The sequence below is a fragment of the Melopsittacus undulatus genome, chromosome Z (assembly GCF_012275295.1).
Source record: "Melopsittacus undulatus isolate bMelUnd1 chromosome Z, bMelUnd1.mat.Z, whole genome shotgun sequence".
NCBI classification, from domain to species: domain Eukaryota; kingdom Metazoa; phylum Chordata; class Aves; order Psittaciformes; family Psittaculidae; genus Melopsittacus; species Melopsittacus undulatus.
In genome coordinates, this window is record NC_047557.1 from 81,211,492 (window position 1) to 81,231,003 (window position 19,512).

At 44.5% G+C, this 19,512-nt stretch overlaps 1 protein-coding gene across 2 annotated transcripts in view; it reads left to right on the forward strand.

Moving 5' to 3' along the window:
- The first annotated feature begins 359 nt into the window (after positions 1-359).
- The window catches only part of RANBP10 (RAN binding protein 10), a 66,394-nt gene continuing 47,241 nt past the window's right edge, over positions 360-19,512 (forward strand). For both annotated transcript variants that reach the window (XM_005152309.3, XM_031051929.2), the window contains exons 1-3: positions 360-594; positions 1,498-1,609; positions 15,559-15,611. In XM_005152309.3, the coding sequence (XP_005152366.1) occupies positions 390-594; positions 1,498-1,609; positions 15,559-15,611 (370 nt within the window). In that variant the 5' untranslated portion in view covers positions 360-389. The remainder of the gene's footprint in view (positions 595-1,497; positions 1,610-15,558; positions 15,612-19,512) is intronic.

Sequence of the window (19,512 nt, forward strand, 5' to 3'; positions counted from 1 at the left end):
AATGCCGGCACGGCACGGCGCTGCCGGCTCCACTGCAGGTGCAGTCCACGCCGGCCCTTGCGCACAGGCGTCGGGATGACAGAGGCAGGCACGAAGAAGCCCCTCAGTACCACACTGCCTCGGAGCACGATGGGAGCAGAAGTCCCACACCCAGAAGTGCGCTCCGAGCCTTTTTCCAGCATGAAGCGCGCAGATGAGGGCGGGGTTTCATGCGCCTAGCCTTTCGGGAGTTGTAGTTCCAGAGAGCGAGGGAGGTGCGCAGGCTGGGACGGAGTAGACTCCACTTCCCATCAGGCAGCGCCGCGCCATTGTGGCTGCTCTCACAGCTCATTGGCCGGCGGCCGGAGCTGGGCCTTGCTCCCCGCCCGGTGACACAAAGCAAATTCAAGATGGCTGAGGCGGTGGAGGGTGTCCCGCACGGGGGAGATGCGGTTCTGCCTTGCCCACCAGAAGAACAGGAACTGACCCGGCGCCTCCGCAGCCTTTACCCCGCCGTCAACCAGGAGGAGACGCCGCTGCCGCGGTCCTGGAGCCCCAAGGACAAGTACAACTACATCGGCCTCTCACAGGGCAATCTGCGCGTCCACTACAAAGGTGCTGGGCTGGGGCGGCGGCGCCGGTTTCGGCTTCCGCCTGTGCCTGGAGCAGGGCGGCCCCGCGCGGCCCTTGCCCGGCCGGCACCCAGGTCTGCGCTGAGACCATCAGCGGGTCTGGTAGCCCGGGGGAAGGGGCGACTCGGCTGGGGAGTAGTGTGGGGAGCGGGGTATGCCAAGCTCCGGCCGCGGGGCGGGCTGCTGGCCCGGGATGCCATGTGTTTCTCTGAGCTCGGGCAGTGGAAGCGATTGGGAACCAAGGGCTCTTACCCTAGGGGAGTGTGCTGTCCTCTAGAACCTTTCTCAATTTCACCAGTCCGGGCCCGAGCTCCTTAGTGTAGCCAGATCGTGTATTTACTCCGTATCCTGCTTAAAGCCTGGCTAAGGAGCCCCATGGCGTCGATGCGCAGCGGAGCTGGGGCTTTGGCTCCGTGAGTTTACACAAGAGGGATGCCTGCGGACTTGTAGGACTAGGGGAATCACACTGGTGTTTTGCTTGCTCACCAGTGGAGGCTGTTCTCCCTACCCACCCAGCAGAGAGCTGATAATCCCTTTTCTTGCTTGGTTAGTAAACAGTAATGTCATTCCTCTCTTGTGTAATCATTTTTGTCTTCTGTTGGTGTACATTAGTCTTCAAATTCTGTGTGTGGGGAGAGAGGTGCCACTGTGAGTTCTTTCTCCGTTACTTCACAGTGTAAACAAAGGAAAATATACAGTGGTCATACTGAGGGGATGGTTTGCGGTGGCAGCACAGGGTTGTATATTTCAGTTCTCTGAAAAGAGGGCTTCAGATTCGTGGATGTATGTAGAAACAGATCCCTGCTGTGTTCTGGTAGTGGTGTTTCAGACCAAAATGTGGCAGGGTTCAGCTCCCATCAGGACTTACATTTCTGTTCTTTCCTAGGTCATGGTAAGAATCACAAAGATGCTGCCTCAGTCAGGGCTACACACCCTATACCTGCAGCCTGTGGTATTTATTATTTTGAAGTGAAGATCGTCAGTAAAGGTAGAGATGGGTAAGTGCTTCATTCCACTTCAGTGATTGATGTGGATTTAACAGTTCTGCTGCACTCTGACCTCCTTTCTGGAAGGGCTGGAGGTCCTGTGGTTGTAGGGTGGAACAAGCAGGTATATCACATGAAGGCTGGATTCTTTTGGCTAATAGATGTAAGGATGGTAGAATGTGCTGGAGGCAGAAGTAGTTACACAGCTACTTTTCTGTGCTGTTTGATATGATCAGTTTAAAAAAATTAGGAAAACTTGTGTCTCTGGTGCAGCTTGAATTGATATTAGTTTTCCTCTTGCTAGCTAGATCTGATCACTTGGATTTCTGGAATTATGCTTCAGAAGTTGACTGAAATAGGGAGGAACTTTGACCTTAAGTTTGAATTGTTAGAGAGATTTTGGTGGGGTGAAGAGTACTCATTGTATTATTTGAGCTCTGGAAGGAGAACTTCTAAGACTGGTTTTTATAAACCCTGTATGCATGATCAAGGAAGATATTCAAAGAAGGAAAATGGGATGATTGTAAACATAAGTTCGAATCTGTGCTAATTCAGTAATCTCTTATCTAGAACCTGAATTTAACCTCAAGTCAAAGGGCCTTAGCTGAGGATAGATTGCACTGCAGAGCAGCGTGACAGATGACAGTGTGGAAGCTTGGAGGACTGTGCTGGAACCAGAATGCTAAATCTGAGAATATTTTTCCTGCCACAGTTTTGCTTTTTGTGGTACAGTCTAATATTGTAGGCTGTTGAGGCTGCATTTGCCCTGTCAGTGTCTACTACTTGATCAGGATCTAGTGGAAGAACTGCCACAGCAGCAGATCCTCTCGTTCATATTAGAAACAGCCATCCCCTGCGAGATGACACCTCGGGGAGCTGAGCTGGAAGTGGGGTTTGGATCACATCCAGTCTTGTGGTCGCTCTGTTGGGCAGTATTTTGATCCAATGTGTAACTGAATGAGCATGTATATAGAGTTCCTTTAAAGCAACATTAAGGAAGTTGGGAAAGCAATAAAGGGGCATTTCTGACAAGGGCAGAGTTTCTACCATTACTGCAGATCAATTTTTTAATCATAAAGGTATCAGCCTTTGGTGTGTATGTTTGGCATTTTTTGTTGCTAAAGGATGAACATTGCGGACCTAACTATCCTGGAAAGGGAGAGCCCCACAGGAGAAGATATGAAGTGTAATTAATTAATCCAGTCCCTTGAGAATAACGTTTGAACTCTAGCTGGTTTAGGGGTCTGTCCTGGGTTCATCTGTAACAGGTATTTTTCTCCTTCTTAGTAGCTGGTGCAGTGCTCTGTTCAGCTTTAGCCTGGGAACAACGCTGATAACAAACGAATGTTTAGTTGTTGCTCAGAAATGTTTACTGTGATCAAGGACTTTTCAGTCTCACTCTCTGCCAGTGAGGAGGGGTTGGGGGAGTCACACGAATGGGACTGATTGCTGCTTGGGTCGGCCTGGGTATCTCTTGGTGGGTGGTGAGCAATTGTATTGTGCATCACTGCTGCTTATTGTGTTGGGGTTTTTTTAGTCTTTTTATACTATCTCCCCTTGTTATTTCCCTTATTATTAGTAGTAGTAGCAGTAGTAGTAGTAGTTTTGTATTGTTCTTTAGTTATTGGGCTGTTCTTATCTCTCAGCCCATGGAGTTTACATTCTTTTGATTCTCCTCCCCATCCCAATAGAGGGGGAAGTGGCGGGGGAAGAGCAGGGAGTGAGCGAGCAGCTGTATGATCCTGAGTTACTGGCTAGGCTTAAACTATGACAGGGTTGTAGAGAAGGGCAGCAAGCATCCTTACTAAAAACTGAATTAAGGTCATAAGTTCTTACTGTTGCAATGTTTTCCTGTTGAATTGAGAAGTGGTCTATTTGTAAAGGGACTTGCAAAGGATCTTGAATTGTGCTGCATTTGGGTCTGTAATGATTATTAGGTTCTTTGTGCAGAGGTGGATTCTGGGCTGAATGCTTTACAGATGCAGGGAAAAGACCATCTGTATTCTTTCACTTCACTGACTTGGTGATTAACTGCTTGTCTGGTTTGAAACCCTATTCTTGATTAGTTTATGTAATTGCTGAAATTGAAATAATTTAGAGGGACAGTTTTACAAAGAAACGGCATTATGACAGGTCACTGACCTAGGATCATTCTAGATCAGTCTTACAGAGGGATAACGGAATTTTCTACTTGTTACCCAATATCCACGTTATCTATATTATTAGTCCGTTGTTGTTTTTGCTGTATTCTGTAGTTCAGTTAATTTCCCAGAATACTTTTAAAGTAGGGAGCTGTGTGTACTAACACTACAGCAATATGAATTTGAGCTGTGGTCTGAAGACAGACAGTGGGGAGTCTTCAAGAACTTGGCCGATGTCTCAGCCCTTCCTGTGCTTTGTTTCTCTTTTGCTGGTAGAGTGCGCTCCAATTTCCAGTCCCACTGTAGCACTGGGATTTGGAATCGTTGATTGATATTGTAGCTGCTTGCTGTCTGACACTCAAGAAGCTGCTCTTAAGTATCTCATCTTTAAAGCATGCTTGTTGGAAGTTTTGTGTGTTGTAATAGTGAACTGCAGCAGAGACTGGCTGTTTATTATGCAATGGTGGCTTCAGTGTAGAGGAATAAAAGTCCAGAAATCTAAAGCTGGGATTGGAGGAAATGAAGTTTTCAAGTGACCCAGGTGGCAAAGCGTGCTCCTGGGAACTCAGCTGGAAGCCTGCTAGTAAGGGGAGAGGAAGAAGAGTCTTTCTGAGCTCTTTTCCAAAAGGGGTACTTCAGATGTGAAGTCTCTGTTCTATAGCTTGTTGTTTTGTTTCTGCTGTACAGGGTAGTGACCTGTTATTCACTGTGTTCCTCTTGCTGGGGTTTGTGACAGCTTTTCACATTTAGCTTTAAAATGTGAGAAACTGGGATTTGAAACAAGGATCTCAAAAAATTCAGAGGTGCAGTGGATTTCAGGAAGTGTGCTTTGAGGAATTCTGGTTGAATTTGCTCAAAGCTGTCCACTTTCTGTGCTTATAATTGTTAGTGTAGCACTCTGTGCTGTGTTTGGATGCTGACAATTTATTCTGTTAATGAACAACTGAAACTAAGGCTGCAGGTAAGAGATGGACTAGAAGCTCCCAGTGGCTTTTACTGGAGATGTGAAAATCTAGAAGCTGGCATGATGGGTTTTTGCAGCCTGAGAAGAGATGTTAGAATCATAGAACCTAGAATCACTTAGGTTGGAAAGGACCTTTAAGATCATCACATCTAACCTTTCTCCAGCACTGACAAGGCCACCACTAAACCATGTCCCTCAGGTCCTCCTCTGCATGGTTTGTGAACACACCAATGCCATGAGCAGCCTGTTCCAATGCCTGAACACCCTTTGGAGAAGAAACTGTTCCTATGATCCACTGTAAACCTCCTTGGGTGCAGCTTGAGGTAATTTCTTCTTTCCTGGTGCTTGTTCCTTGGGAGAAGAGACTAGCCACATGCTGACTAGCCACATGCTGGCTCCATCCTCCTTTCACGTAGTTGTAGAGAGCAATGAGGTATCCCCTGAGCCTTCTCTTCTCCAGACTAAGACACCCACCCCCCAAGTTCCCTCAGCTGTTCCCTATCAGACTTGTTCTCCAGGGTCTTCCCCAGCTCTGATGCCCTTGTCTGGACCCACTCCAGCACCGCAATGTCTCTCTTGTAGGGAGGGTCCCAGAACTGAATACAGGATTCATGGTGCAGCCTCACCAGTACCAGTACAGGGGGATCATCACTGCCCTGGCCCTGCTGGCCACACTGGTGCTGATACAGGCCAGGATGCTGTTGGCTTTCTTTGCTTCCTGGGCATAAGCTGGCTCGTGTTCAACCCTGTCATTCAGCACCCCTCAGATCCATTTAAATGAGCAGCTTTCCAGCCACACTTCCCCAAGCTTGGAGCATGGCATGGGGTGGTTTCAGCTCAAGTGCAGGACCTGACACTTTGCCTTGTTGAAACTCATACACTTGGCCACAGCCCATCGATCTAGCTTGTCCAAACCCCTCTGCAGACCCTTCCTATCCTCCAGATCAATACTCCCACCCAACTTGGTGGTGTCCACTAATTTACTGAGGGTGCATTCAATTCCCTCGTCCAGATCATCAGTGAAGATAATAAATGACAGTGGTCTTAACACTGAATGGGAAATTTTCCTTTTGAAAATGGTTAAGCACCAAAGCAGGATGACTAGAGAAGCTGTGGCATCTTCAAATGTACCTGGGCAAAGCCCCAGACTGGCTGGCATAACTTTCATAGTTACTTATGCTTTAGTGAGAAGGATGAAGAAGGAAGCATAGAATCATAGAACAGTTTAGTTTGGAAGGGACCTTCAGAGCTCCCTGCAATGAGGAGGGACATCTTCAACTAGACTAGGTTGCTTAGAGGCCCACCCAGCCTAGCCTTAAATATCTCCAGGGATGGGGCATCCACCGTCTCTCTGGGCATCCTGGGCCAGGATTTTGCCACCCTCATTGTAAAGAATTTCTTCATCACATCCAGCTTGAACACCCTCTCTTTTAGTTTAAAATCATCACCCCTTATCACAACAGGCCATGTTAAAAAAAAAGAAAATCTTTCTCCATCTCTTTTATAGGTCTTTTGTAAGAACTGAAAGGCCACAATAAGGTTTCCCCAGACTCTTCCACAAGCTGAGCAACCCCAACTCAGCCGTTCCTCATAGCAGAGGTGCTGCATCATGTGATCATTTTGTGGCCCTTCTCTGGAATGTCTCAAACAGGTCCATGTCTTTCTTGTACTGAGGACTCCAGAGTTGGACACAGTACTCCAGGGGGGTCTCACCGGAGCAAAGTAGAGGGGAAGAATTGCTTCCCTTGACCTGCTGGCTATGCTTCTCTGGATGTAGCCCAAGATACGATTGGCCTTCTGGGCTGCAGTCACATGTTGCCCACTCATGTCCAATCTTTCATCCACCAGTACCCCAAGTCCTTCTGCTCAGGGCTACTCTCAATCCCTCCATCCTTCAGCCTGTATTAATACCAGGGGTTGCCCCGACCCACCTGCAGAACCCTGCTCTTGACCCCTTCAACGTTATAAGGTTGAAAGTTGGAAAGTCTCTAGGTCCAGATATCTCTGGACTGGAGGTCTGGTCCAGACCTCTCCCTGGTGGATGGCTTGCTTCCAGCATTCCTCAGGTGAGAACTCGCAGAAGTGTACATGACTCTCTTGTTCATAAGCTGCCACAAATAACTCCTGCTTGTGTAAATGGTGGTGTTTATAAGTTCAGCCTTAACTATATTTTAAGCACTGGACTCATCCTCTCTCAAATATGTGTTTGTGGTCACTTGATTTGTCAGCACATCTCTCAGCTTCTGTTTCCCCATGAGATGATCTCTGCGTGGTAAACGGGAGCAGTGTAAGACTCATCAGGGTAGGGCAGTCAACCTACAATTTACAAGCTGTTGTGACTCAGGAGTAGAATTCGTCTTCATTGTCCTCTTCGTGATGAGGCAACGTGAATTGTCTCATGAGTGGCAGTGCTTATTCCTGGCCACCATTTTGGTTTCTTGACCTGTTTTACCTCCCCCAGCCATGCAGTTGTTTGTGATGGGGTGTGACTGGGGGATCATCCCACTGGCCAGCCCTGAGTATGTACAGGTTACTGATTATAGCAGTGCTTTCTGTGGGGAAGAGGAGACCCAGAAGGGCAGAAGAGGGAGGTTGGGAAAACATGGCCAACAAAGTGAGTTGATATCCTTCTTCAGCACTGTTTCACAGTTGCTCTGGGATGTGCAGCCTGTTGCCAACAGATACTGGTCGGTGCTCCCTTAGGTGATAGGCATTTTTCTAGGAGAGGGATGAAAGAGTACTTTGAGATGAGTGGCCAGAGCTAATCTGGCTTTGTCCATACCATAGTTTATTTTAAATCGTCCCTTAGGCTTCATACAGAAGTGCACTGTATCCTAAACTTAAAAATAGCTTTGTTTCTCCCTGAAGAGAAAAATGAAGGCCAGAGGTATTGGTTCTTAAGCAGTCTTTACATCAGTAACAATTAATCTGCCCCCCCCCCCCCAGCTTGTTTCTCCTTGCCAACTTTCTGCTTCTCTTCAGCATATGGTGAGTGTGATTGCTCTCTAAAAAGCTTTTCACTCATGTGCTTTGATCGTTTCCAGATACTGATAGAAGGCCTGTTTGCGAAGTGCTCTGCTTTAATGGCATGGGTGTCTGTATGCCCTCATCTGTGCTGTGGCCATCCTGTAATGTCAGGTGTGTCTGGATGTAGCTGAAGGGAAGGCTAAGGGATATTCTGTGGGAACTGAGGATTTCTAGCGCTTGCACATGCTGTGTGATACCTAATTGGTATCTGATAAGCCTGTAAATAATTGATTTCCTTCCCCTTTTTATTTTTTTTTCCATCCCGGTTTCCAAGAGTCCAGAACCAGTGCAGAGAGGGGGTTGCTCTCTTTAAAGATGTGTCTGCTCACTTGAATTTATGTTGTTCCATAGACATTCATTTAGACAAACACATAAATCCTGCAAGTAGATTCAATAAACAGTTTTCACCTTGTTCCAATTTGCAAACAGTCTTGCCTGAGCAAGTCCTGCTTGCTCAGCTACTGATTGACGAGATGTGATGCTCTGAGGTGGGGAGACATTAATTTTCTTTGGAATTTTCATGTCAATTGATAACATTTCATGTGAGGAGTTATATTGTGTATGTGGAGCTGTTGGAGTGAGTCCAGAGGAAGCTGAGATGCTGTGAGGGCTGGAGCAGCTCTGCTCTGAAGACGGACTGAGAGAGCTGGGCTTGTTCAGCCTGGAGAAGAAAAGGCTCCTGGGAGACCTTCCAGCAGCTCCCAGTGCCTAAAAGGGGCTATAAGAAAGCTGGAGAGGGCTTTGGACATGGGCCTGTAGGGACAGGACAAGGGGGAATGGCATTAACATGACAGAAGGGAGATTGAGATGAGATCTTGGGAAGAAGTTCTCCCCTCTGAGGATGGTGAGGCCCTGGCACAGGTTGTCCATAGAACCTGTGGCTGCCCCATCCCTGGCAGTGTTCAAGGCCAGGTTGGATGGGACTTGGAGCAGCATGGCCTAGTGGAAGGTGTCCCTGCCCACAGCAGGGGTTTGGAACTGGATGAGCTTTAAGGTCCCTTCCACCCAAACCAGTCTAGGATTCTATGAAGATTAAGTTCAAAGAGATAGAACTTTTTGGTTCTCTCCCCCAGTTCTAAGTTCTTCAGCAGTAAACATCAGCATGCGTGATAATCCAGCCCAGTGACCTTTGAACAGGATAGCATCACTTCTGACTCCTAAAAGAACTTGTGATGTGGATTCTGCATTGCAGAGATATAAAATACACAAGTTTAAGTCGCGTCTTTGAAAAAATGCGTATTATTTTTTCGATTCTGCCAATATAAGGTTTTCCTTGGAAAAGAGATGGAAAGAGCCAAAGTGGTGACTTTACTTTGAAATTTTAATTCACTCTTAATTTAATTAACTCTTACAGATACAATAGGTCTCAGATACACTGACTCAGCCCGGAAGCATTATATATTGTCACTGAGCAGAAATTACCCCAAAAGGTAGAAGGAAACTTATTTTGCAGGAGTGGCAATATTTGACTAACCTAAATTGAAACACAGGGATGTCTCAAAGACAAAGCCCTTTCACAGCAAGTAGCTAATGTTGGAATTCCAGCGCTTCATTTATTTGCCTTTTCAAGTGCAGGAGTGAAAAACCTGTTGAGTAGAATAGAGAACTCAGCAACAGAAATCCAGGTATACCTGTACTTTTTATTCTCCAGTTTTAAGAATCCCAGAAGCAACAAGCATTTCCTCTGAAACATCTGGAAAACTCAGCCCTTGGGAAGCATTGCTATATGCAAAATAAATGTGGTGCAGAAGGCAGGAGAAAGCAATTAGTCCATGATCCTAGCTGGACCAAGGCGCTATCCTTTAAACAAAGGAGGTATTTCTTTACCCAAAAACCTACAAGACTTTCTCCAAGAAACATAAAAAGAGAGCTTATCTCAAATCATTGCCTCTAAATCAAATTACCTCACCACCCTAACAGTAAAGAATTTCTTCCTTATATGCAATCTAAACCTTCCCTGTTTAAGTTTTAACCCATTACCCCTTGTCCTGTCACTACAGTCCCTAATGAACAGTCACTCAGCAGCATCCTTAGAGGCCCCCTTCAGATACTGGAAGGCTGCTATGAGGTCTCCATGCAGCCTTCTCTTCTCCAGGCTGAACAGGCCCAACTTTCTCAGCCTGTCTTTATACGGGAGGTGCTCCAGTTCCCTGATCATCCTCATGGCCCACCTCTGGACTTGTTCCAACAGCTCCATGTCCTTTTTATGTTGAGGACACCAGAACTGCACACAATACTCCAAGTGAGGTCTCACGAGAGCAGAGTAGAGGGGCAGGATCACCTCCTTTGACCTGCTGGTCATGCTCTTTTTGATGCAGCCCAGGATGCAGTTGGCTTTTTGGCCTGCAGGTGCACACTGGAGCAGGCTCATGTTCATTTTCTCATCAACCAACACTCCAAGTCTTTCTAAGCAGGGCTGCTCTGAATCTCTGCCCAACCTGTAGCTGTGCCTGGGATTGCTCCGACCCAGGTGTAGGACCTTGCACTTGGCATGGTTAAACTTCACGAGGCTGGCATCAGCCCACCTCACAAGCGTATCAAGGTCCCTCTGGATGGCATTCCTTCCCTCCAGCGGATCAACCAAATCACACAGCTTGGTGTCATCGGCAAACTTGCTTAGGGTGCCCTCAATCCCACTGTCCATGTCACCAACAAAGGTATTAAACAAGACCGGTCCCAACATAGATCCCTGAGAGACACCACTTGTTACTGATCTCCAGCCGAACATTGAGCCGTTGACCACAACTCTTTGTGTGTGGCCATCCAGCCAGTTCTTTATCTCCCAAGCGGTCCACCTATCAAACTGATGTCTCTGCAATTTAGAGACAAGGATGTCGTGTGGGACAGTGTTGAATGCTTTGCACAAGTCCAGGTAGATGACATGAACTGATCCACCCCCTTCCATCTGTTCCATAGCCCCATCATAGAAGGCCACCAAATTGGTCAGGCAGGATTTCCCGTTAGTGAAGCCATGCTGGGTGTCACCAAGCATCTTGTTGTTTTTCATGTGCCCTAGCATGCCTTCCAGGAGAATCTCCTCCAAGATTTTGGCAGGCACAGAGTTGAGACTGACTGGTCTGTAATTCCCCAGGTCACCCATTTTCCCCTTCTTGAAAATCACACGTGGTAGAAATTCCTGGGGTTAGAATTTTATTATGCAGCTCAGCCAAGACCAAGCAGCCCTGCTGAGTCATGAGTTAACCAGGGGACGTTCCTTTCTTCCAGAAGTGGGCCTGTGATTCAAAGGCTTACTGCATCCTGATTTTTTTTCTAATAACCACACATATCTGGTAGGAATAGAGTCTAATAATACACCCCATAACACTGGTGGCATTTCAGACACTTCCACAGTCTCTTGTGCAAAGCTCTGAACTATCATTCTTGTCTGAGGTGGGCCCTGACTTCATGCCAGGTTTAAAGAGTGGTGAGAAAAGATAACCCATATCAATTTACCACCTGAAACCACATTGTTGCAGTTATGGTGGGGGAAGGGATATGTTCTTTTAAGGGAGTGAAAAAACAAGTTGCATCTGTTTTTAAAAAAATATATACCTCTGGTACATAAAATACTGGATTCCAACTATCTCTGACTCCTAGCAATAAATTTTTGGAACTACTACATAATGGAGTATAATGGATCTCTGAAGCGGAAGCAGTTCTGGTTTTACTCGTGGATGCTGTGCTGTTCTGTAATGGTGCTTCAGAAATAGCACTGACAGAAAGAATCCCAGTTCCTCAAGCGGAGGTCAGTAAAGAGATAATGTAAGGGTGAACAGAAGGAAATAAAGGCAAGAAAATAAAATACTTAAAAATTCATTTGAAACAACTACAAGTATCCTGAGGGATGGAGGAGATGCTGCTCAGCTGCCCTTAGAAAGGCAAGGAAGCTCTAAAAGCCAAAGAACATGGAAGAGAAGGTGAGTGAGCAGAACAAAATGAAGAGATAGCAATGTGGTAACGTAACACTTCTCAGTCTGTTTAAGAGTACATACTGGCAAAACTACAGAGGAAGAATAAAAAACTGTTTTTGCTGGACCAAGGTGTTAGATTCCCAGCTCCCTTCCACTTTTAGCTTCATGTTCAAATGGTATCTGTCAGCTGTAGGAAGGGTCAGATCATCCCTTTTCTGAGTTACTTTCAGGAAGGAAAAAACACTGATGATGTAGATTAGCAATATATGTAGGACTAGTGAAAGACACAAGGTACAGATCAGAGATGAAGACTTGACTTGAGCACCTCTTAAGAAAGAAGAGGCATAATACAAGCCTCACCAGACTGAAATTACCACTGGGATCTGGAAGAAGATTACCAACTTGTCCACCTGCCACCCCAAGCACTATTACATCTGACATGACCCCAAACCCTGCAAAATACTTTGGTTGAAACCAACTGTACCTGAAACTGAGGTCTTCCACCGGTTTAGTTTTCAAACTTCAGATCTTTCTCTTGTAACAGCTGACTTTGTTCTCTTAAGTCAGCTGGTATTCAACAAAGGTCACATAAATTGTGTCAGTGGCAAATGGTGTATTCAGCCTGGGGACAGCATAAAGTATGACTGACATGAATTCTTTGATTATTTATTCTGGTGACACCCAACAGAGTAGGTGTAAGTTCTGCTTGGTTTGTCGTGGTGATTAACAAACCTCACTTCCAAATGAACTGCTGAAAATTGAATGAACAGTTGCTGAAAAATTTTATCCTGCTTGTGTAGTTACCTATTTTATTCATGGTGAGAGCTGAAGGACCTTGGCTGACCTTTCTTGCATGTAGCTGGCCATTACATTGGCATAGCCCTGTTTGTCAGTGTTCATCCCAAGAAATTGAACTCTCAGAGCCCTCATCTTGTGGCAGGAAAATGCTGAGCTGTGTGAAGTTATGGGTTCAGGAATAGATTCTCCATATCATGATCACAGCTACAGGTTGGGCAGAGATGAGATTCCGAGCAGCCCTGCTTAGAAGGACTTGGGGGTGTTGGTTGATGAGAAAATGAACACGAGCCAGCTTCAGTGTGTGCACACAGCCCAGAAAGCCAACTGCATCCTGGGCTCATAAACAGGAGCGTGACCAGCATGTCAAAGGAGGTGATCCTGCCCCTCTATTCTGCTCTTGTGAGACCTCACTTGGGGTATTATGTACAGTTCTGGTGTCCTCAACATAAAAAGAACATGGAATTGTTGGAACAAGTCCAGAGGAGGACCACGAGGATGATCAGGGCACTGGAGCACCTCCCATATGAAGACAGGCTGAGAAAGCTGGGTCTGTTCAGCCTGGAGAAGAGAAGGCTGCATGGAGACCTCATAGCAGCCTTCCAGTATCTGAAGGGGCCAACAGGGATGCTGGTGAGGGGACTCTTCATTAGGGACTGTAGTGATAGGACAAGGGGTAACGGGTTGAAACTTAAACAGGGGAAATTTAGACTGGATATAAGGAAGAAATTCTTTACTGTTAGGGTGGTGAGGTACTGGAATGGGTTGCCCAGGGAAGTTGTGAATGCTCCATCCCTGGCAGTGTTCAAGGCCAGGTTGGACAGAGGCTTGGATGACATGGTTTAGTTCAAGGTGTCCCTGCTCTGTGGCAAGCGGGTTGGAACTAGGTGATCTTAAGGTCCTTTCCAACACTAACTATTCTATGATTCTGTGATCATGTATCATGTCACTCTGAAGACAGCCCTGAGAGGCCAAGGGCCAGCTAAAAGAAAAAGGTGGACCATACAATGGTTAGCAGTTCAGTTATCAGGTGTATGGATAACTGGGTTTCTGAGTCCAGGGAGAACAAATGGCATCCTAAGTGGGCTGGTAGACATAAGCACGCAGCTCTCCTGAGGTATCCAGGTATTGTGCCAGCTGCTGAGTGTGAAGTGATAGTTGTGATGACTTTGGAGCTGAAGGCATAGAGAAGAGCAGCAAAGGTTATCAGAGAATCCTAGAATGGTTTGGTTTGGAAGGGACCTTAAACCTCGTACAGTTCCTACCCCCTGCCATGGGCAGGGACACCTTCCACTAGACCAGGTTGTTTCAAGCTCTGTCCAGACAGGCCTTGAACACTGCCAGGAATGGGACAGCCACACTTTCTGTGGTTCTGTATATAAAACTTTGACAATTACGTAGGAAGTTGAAAACCAGAATATCTGCTGTAGCAGTTTCCAAAATGCTTTTCTCCAGCTTTACACAGTACTGATACTAGCCCAGTACAGGAGAGGTGAGGAGGAGCACTTTGGGTATTTTTACTGAGGAATTGGTGTGGGAGGATCCTCTGGAAACTGGGCTACTCTGAAATAGGGCATGTTTTCTAAAGAAGGGACTGACTTAATTTAAAGCCCTGAAAAGCTGGGATTTGCATGATTAATAGCTGGAAGTTCGTGTTACCAGGATGTGAAGTGCACAAGAAAGACTAAGCTTGCCATGTTTGCGACTATGTGGTTCCATTTATTAAAGAGATTGTAGATAAAGATCTGATAAGCTTTTAGATCTCTAAGGATTAATATTTCTGTGTAAACAAATAAAATAATTATTACTATTTCCATGTTATTTGATTGGGGTGGTGACAATGATTGAATTGGAGAATTGAAGGGCAGGGAGCAGTTGCTGCAGGAGGCTTAACTCGCATAGCTTGAAGAAATTTAACTTTTTGTCAAATTCTGAAGTAAGTTTTTAGTCATGAATAGTGTTTTGTGGAGCAGGTGGTCAAGAAAGCCACAAGAAAACTGCTACTCTGAAAAAACGGGATGCTAGCTGTAGCCTGTTGGATTTATACATTTACATGAGCAAGAGCCCAACAGCAACCTAAAAATATGGAAACTTGTTAAAAACCAAGTGAACAGGGAAGCTGTTTCTGTGGTCCCAGGGGTTAAAAGATTTACGGACCATACAAATTAACAGAAATAGAACAAACAAAATGGGTATGTGCATAAATACTGCAGTGAGGAAGATGAACCTTTGTGGCTTGCTGTTCTGGTAGTTTGCAGTTCTGGTTTCCCCTTGCTTCTCAAAGAGAATACAGAACTGGAAGTGTAGCAAGAGTATTAAAATGTATAGAGGAGCTTCCATAAGAAGAACAACGGAGTAGACTGAGTAGTCGAACTTGAGACCACTGGGGAATGGGTTATGAATGAGGACTGTCAAATCCTTGAGTAAAGTTAATAGAGAAACACTCTTTTCCTCTCTTAATAATTCTTAAAGTACAAGTGTGAAGCAAAACTAGCTTGGACAGTAATTAAGTGGTGGAGCTGCAGGATGTTGTCTTCTCAAAGAGCTTGCAAAGGTTCAGAAAGCGATCAGATTAATGGAGGAAATCTGTTGGGCATGAAATACAGGAAGGACACTTTAGAAATGTGTAAAATATGTGTTGCATAATGAAAGAATGTTCTTGGAAAGTACAGCTGTTTGCTCTGTCCTGTGCATCCCCTGCCAGCTGTTCTTAGACAATACCTTATGGACGTTTGTCCCCATACACTATAGCTGCCCTTATTTATTTTTTACTCTTATGTTAACCACCTATATAAATGAGTTTTTTTTAATGATGTATGAAAAAAACTCACCTCAACAACAAAACCTAAAACTTCCATCAGTTTAGTTGCTGATTGCTTTCCAGTCTTCTTCCTGCACATGAAGAGCTAAAGAATAGCTGTAGTTGTATACTGGAAAGCTGTCAGTCACTAAAGCAGGCTGACATTTTATGTTGGAGTCAATAAAAGAGTAAAAAAAATAATGGAAAAGTGATTCTTACCTTAAGTGATTGTGTGTTGGTGGTTTTTTACTGCTCTATTTCTGCTGCAGGTATTCACCTGGCCTAGCAATTCTGTGCTTGACTGATACTTTGTTTTTTTGAAGGTACATGGGAATAGGACTGTCTGCTCAAGGGGTCAACTTGAACAGGCTTCCTGGTAAGTCACTGTTAAGGTTTGTTCTGGTTTACAGTCTGTGCTCAGTGTTCATTTGAAAATAAAGATTTTAATTTATATATATGCGTATTAGCTAATGTGTTTCTATTAATAAAAATGTCATCACTATGAGTATTTTGGGTCTGGAAGTTTTGAATTATTGAGCACTACCCTAAACTGAGTTACTAGTATTGTTAATGTAGCCATGATAATTTTAGCAGATAATGGAAATGAATATTAAACTAATGAGTAATGGGTAAGGTAATGAGCTTGCAGACAAGCAAACCCTTTTTATGTCCTATCAAAATAATTTGATGTTTCATGTGTGCATCCCACTTGACAAATTTATGTGAAGAAACCTGAAAATGACAGGAAAATTGGCATGTCATTACCTTTCCTCTTCTCTTTGCCTCTTCCACTGAAAAAAACAGAAGAATGTGACAGAGGCCTATTTTGAGTTAATATTGTCGCTTCCCTTGTTTGAAATGTTTGTAGGTTATCCACTAAGTTGGTTAAGTAGCTTCTTTTCTAAAAGAAAGAATTGGTAATCTTTCTCTAACAGTATCCGATTTATTAAGTAAACTTCTAATTTTTAGATTGGGATCAAGATAGTGACTTCTTTCAGCTGGGTTGGAAACTAGAAGTGATCTGTGTTTGGTAGAAGGTAAATGTTTTTTTAAGTACCAGGATGAATGACAGCTGGTCCCAGTGGTCATTTTATTTTGGGTGTGATTTACTGCTGATGGAGTTGTTCTGCAGCTGAAATGCTTTGTTATGCATCTTGGGATCTCCAAAGGAGAATGTTTTGTGAATGTCCAAGCAATAGGAAGAGCTTCCATAGGGTTTGCACCCTTGTGAATTTACTTATCAGTGAGGATTTTGCTTTCATCTTTGCTGGTAACTTGCATATTCAGAGAGTGGAACCTGCTTTTTCTTTTCCTTATAATTGAAAGTGTTGCAGCATTGGAGCAAAATCACTGACTATTCTCTTGGCAAAATATGTGATTCTGTAGCTCTGTGATAAATTTCTGAATGTATATTTCTATAGCTATGTCCCTGAAGTTCTGCTAAGACTGTAGATGGAGTATCAGCAAGAAGATGAAAAGGAGACTAAGCCAGCCAGGGTCTTTGGGGATTTCAGAAAATAGCCAAATTGCTGCTGCTCATTCCTTTAATTGTAAATCTGCTACTGAACTTTGCGTTGAAGCAGCTGCCTTGTCTCATCACTGAAGAGAAGCATGGGGATCTTGGAATGCATAAGGGAGCATTTGGGACCTTTTGCATTGATAGAGAAGAAATTTGGAATTGTAGCCCAATTGGATTAGTTAATTAGTTCAGCTAAGATTTCACCAGTGAAGCAAGAAGCATTGTTAAGTGTCAGTGCAGTATGGGGGCCATTGATAAACTGCAGCCCCAGTAACCAGTTGCAGGCAGACTTTTCTTTCCCAGGTACTGCTTTGGTTACATTTGATTGACCTCAAGAGTTGTCATTTGGCCACTGTCAGAGGCAAGTCCTCAGTCCTGTTGCATCTTCCTTGCATCTCTTTTTTTCTCCAGCAGTTTCGGAGCTTGTGGAACCTCTGTCTTTGGAGGTATTTAGGACTTAGATGCACATGGCCTTGACTAACCTGATCTGATTAGACCTCCTTTTAGCAGGGGTTGGACTAAGTGACTTATGATGTCCCTTTCCTCCTTAATTATTCTACATTTATGTGATAGCTCAGGTTTTGGGGAGAATGCTTTCAGTGAAAACCATGTTTTAAAGAATGTCCATCTTACTGTAGACTGTATTTGTTAATAATTGTTATGAAAACTACAGCATATGCACATTGGAGGGAGAATTCAGGTCATGGGTCTATATGCACTTGGAACCAGAAAGAAGAAAGGAGGAAGGCAGGACACTGCCAGTTTTCTCAAGTAATACCTGGTTGTAGAAAGGTAGGGAATGTCTAGATCAGGATAATCTGGTGTACAGAAGGTATAGAAGTCTCAGTTTTCGGACTTCTTTCTCTGCACTCCTCTCAGACTTCCTGACCCAAACAGGTTGTGCATGTAGGAGATGAAGGATGAGTGTCTTCCCAGGGTTGTAGTGCTTGGCTGCGTGGAAGTGAAGTTACTTGGCCATTAGCGTAGCATGATCTGTTCAAGAAATGTCTTTCTGACTTGTGCATTGGAAAGATGAGTGGGTTTGTCTTGTAAACTTGGCCAGTAGACTGCTGGTTGGATTATGGTTAACCTAGGATTCTCCTGGGTTTATAACATACACATACGTACATATATAAAACACCACTGAATATTAACCTGAGATGGTGTATGTACTGAATGTCACCAATGTGCTGTCCTGAAGTAGAACAGCCAACATAATTTATTTTTCTTTTACTTCTATCTGTAGACTAAAAATGAGCCAAACCACTTCTGATAAATGCATTTAAAACTCAAGAGCTACATGAGCAGTATTTTGTGGCCAGTTTGAATCAAAGTGCATGTATAGTGTTATTTCTAGAGTGTAGGTGGCAAATGTGGAACTCTTTTCTCTGTGTTAAGTAAAACGTAACATGAACTTGAGACTTGGATAGTGCTTGTTTAGCGATGAACTGTACAAATTTGATCCTATGAACCTGTTGTTTGCTTGGTTGGGTGTGGATTACACTGCCAAGAGTGATTCAGTGGGCATAGTTAGGGCCATCTCCCATCATCTGTGTAAAATGAACTGTGTAACTCTGTATTACAGCTCAGTAATTATATTCCTGGCTTTTGGAGAATGAGTCTGATTTATTTTGTTACACTGCTGAAGTAACTAAAGTGAGAGTCAGGCTTAAGTGTTATCAGGTCCTTCACAGTACAGAGCAAGAGCTCATAAAGAAGTGACAGACTTTGGAGTCTTGACTTGACTTCATGTCAAAGTCTAATTTTATCTTTTTCTGACCTGGAACCCTGCCTTAGATCCTTTCTAAGTCACTTCTGCACTGACAGACCAACTTTGGCTTGGTGTGTTGACAGGGCAGTATGTAACCCACCACAAGCAGTGGTTTAGGAGTCCAAATCCTGGTATGGGAGCCAAAGCTGGTCCCTTTCTTGTTCTCACTTTCAGTGGGGATCCTCCACACCCTATCAGCCCTAATTCAAAGAATGATTTTGCTGCTCGGTTCTATCTCTAGGTTCTCTCCCCCTGCCCCTGAGAGCAAACTCTTTGTCCATATCCAATTCCAGGTCAGGGCATTTGTACTTTATGCCAAGCTTATTTTGGCTTCAGCCCAGCTCAGTGCTGGTGGGGATAGTGCTGAGGTTTCTCTGAAGAGGAAATGTGGCTGGAGCAGCTGTGCTGTAAGCAGGACTGCTTTTGAAACTTGAATGCCCTGTCCCTCTTCCATTCAAGGTTTTGGTGGGCTGTGCTTTGAAAGTCAGTCACCTGGTCTGAAATCATTGTGGGGTTTTACTGAAGTGCCAGCTTCTGTGACCCTGGCATGTCTTGACATATGTTCACATTTTTAAAAGACATCTACAACACTTACCAATAAACAGTATGCTTTAAGCTAGTGGCTTTTACTAAAATGTCTGCTCACTTCTTGCCCCAGATACAACATATTTTTCATGTGTACCTGTCAGTTTGTTCTTTTTTTTGTATCGGAGGATGAAATTACATGTTACAGCTAAACTGATATATCACTTACTGTCACCAAAACCTGACCATTCCTTCCTGCCACCTACAGCTGCACAGTCCCTCTTCTTCCCTTGTGCAAGCTGCTGGCTCTGGCACTTGTCACTTCCTTTGCCAGGCCTTAGCAGGTTTTCTGCTGTTCTGCTGTGTTGGGATTTTGGCAGGCTGGTTTCTTCAGAACTTACGGAGCAACATTGTTACCTTTGCATCCTGAATATAACGTCTGAAACATCCTTTTATGATGAT